The following is a 2,431-nucleotide window of genomic DNA, read 5'->3' as shown; positions in this document are numbered from 1 at the left end:
TTCACTCAAGTGTGAGAATTGTTATTCCTTGATCACGTAAATAACTTTTATTATCCTTCCGCCTGATTTGCTATCAAAATATCCTACAGTTCATTGAATGTACACAAATTAATTTTCAATTGTGAACTAATTTAGTGGTATTGAACGTCAGGGGGTGGACGAGTCACGACAAGTCTCCCCTCAAGCCAAGATTAAAATTTAATCCTTAGAACTAATTCTTTGACGTAAGGCGTATTTATGTGAGTGATTTGGTTTGTGATTATTTTCGGTCGAACAATAATCAGAAATAATTCGACTTCATATCAAAATAAAACTGTTCAGATGGAATTAATTCATAAGGGATTTGAGGAAAAATTATTGTAAACATTATTCAGTTGAGAACTAACTCTGTCAAGATGAAGTTTGTTCTAAGTTTGATATTTTTGGGGTTGAGTTGTTGTCAACTAACCTATGGTGATATCTATTTTCATAACCCAAGGTATGTATTAGTCTTTCCTTTATTTGGTAATTTTGAATTAAAAGTGTTTTAGAATTCAAATATCTTGATTTGAGGATAAAATTTTGAAAGCATGTATGACTTGAAACTTAATTTAGAATTTATGCTTAGTTTTATAGAAGATATAAGTAATCTTAGTTTATCTTCAATAAAAGCATTGGCCAAGGCTATTATTTACTAGAAACTAATTTTTTATTTTAAATTATCAAGATGAATTTGAATTTTTTTAATTTATTTTTAACATTTAGTCTCAAAAATTGAAATATTAGTACCTTCTGTCATATACTTATTTAATATCTCCCAAGTAAGTTAAATATAAGCTAAAAGGAATTGTATATATATATATGTATATGGTGTGTATATCATATAGAGATTTCATTGATATACCATGGTTTATATACATATATCAATATTGACTGTAAGATATAGCTGATATACCACAGTTGGTTATTACTTTGTGACACAAAATGTTTACTTGTGGAACAAAATTCCATGTATTAATGTTTTGTGTTGTATTTTGTCATCGATTTTAGACTCTCAATTTCAAATTTTTAATCATTAATTCTAAGATCTAAAAAGCTTGTTGCTATGAGCCCCTTTTGACAAAACTGTGTCCCCTACGTGGGCCCTGAAAACTAAAGATTCATAGAAAGACATCTTGTAGCATGAATCTTTACTTTGTGACCTAGGCCAGTGCTTTTATGAGACTATGTTCTCATCACCATCTAACACTTTTGGCAGTCGAACAGCTGAGTCGGTAGCGAGGTGGATTGTCGTCTGCTAGGCGATTAGGTGCCGTGGGTTCGAATCCTCCTCATGGTAAAAATTCTCATACCTGTGTCAGTGCTTTTGAGAGTTGGCGCAGTGTCGGCTCTCACCCCCTAACACCACTGCTCATGAGAGGACAGGTATGATAGCTAGGATAAGATTATGAGAGTGTTAATATCAGTGTTATAGGTGTAGTGTTCAGTGTAAAATCCCAGGGTCAACAATGTTATGTCAACATTACTAATTAAACAATAATGTTAATTATCGATTCTAATTAATTCTAATCAGGTAAAACAGAAGTTTGATATTTTTTATTAGATTACACCTTGTTAACGAGCTTAAAAAAGAAGGATAACCACTATTAGTTTTATTATTAAAGAGCTAAAAAAAACATTACTCAAGTCTTCGGACCCTGGGGTACTATCTGACAAACTATTTTGAAGATTTTTAAAATATGTTGTAGGTACTCTCAGTATATTAACATATTTGTTGATAATGACAAAATTTAATGTTTTTTTTTTTTTAATGTCATTTTCTTGGGAGAACACTTTCTGATGTTTCAAGAGAGGCTTAGTTTATGATGCACCCACAGAGTTGCTGCATTTTGAATTACAGCTTTGACAGTTGTCCCCCTATTTTGTCAGTCTTCCTCTTTTGGTACCCCAAGTCTCAGAAGGTTGGCACCTCCACTATTTCAATTTCAGTAGGACAAAATCATAACACTTAGAAGTGAGCTCAAGCTTATGATAATCTGTCAAAGATATTTGCACACATCTGGGGATCGAACCCTACACAAACAGTATTAAGTTACTGTATTTAATGATATAATATTTGTAAATGTACATATTTAAAATACACCTGATATATAATGATATTGATTACTGATAATATCTCTTTAAATGCGTTAGAATTTTTTCCTGGGTATGCGTTATCTTTGACTGACTAATATTAACAGGGATATCTAAGATAGGAAAAGCATCAAATTTCAGAATTTGTGACAAAATTGTTATAGGATACCTTATTGTATTAAACTATCCTGCAAATGATATCTACTAACAGCAAGCCTGGGAGGCTAGTAAGGCTGAGGCATATTTGCCCCTACCCCCCTGAACAATTTAGATGACTTGAATTAATTGTTGAGTCACATAGTTGAATCCCTCCCCCCCC

The 2,431-nt window shown here is 32.3% G+C and overlaps 1 protein-coding gene across 1 annotated transcript in view; it reads left to right on the top strand.

Annotated features, from left to right (window-relative positions):
* Nucleotides 1-257: 257 nt before the first annotated feature.
* The window catches only part of LOTGIDRAFT_214777 (hypothetical protein), a gene marked incomplete at its 3' end in the record, with an annotated part of 10,836 nt that continues 8,662 nt past the window's right edge, over nt 258-2,431 (top strand). The window contains exon 1 of the mRNA XM_009055271.1: nt 258-478. Coding sequence (XP_009053519.1) covers nt 396-478 — 83 coding nt within the window. The 5' untranslated portion in view covers nt 258-395. The remainder of the gene's footprint in view (nt 479-2,431) is intronic.

The sequence above is a fragment of the Lottia gigantea genome (assembly GCF_000327385.1).
Source record: "Lottia gigantea unplaced genomic scaffold LOTGIsca_24, whole genome shotgun sequence".
Classification (NCBI taxonomy): domain Eukaryota; kingdom Metazoa; phylum Mollusca; class Gastropoda; family Lottiidae; genus Lottia; species Lottia gigantea.
The sequence above is the reverse complement of the archived record's forward strand: the minus strand, read 5'-3'. Positions and strand labels throughout refer to the sequence as shown.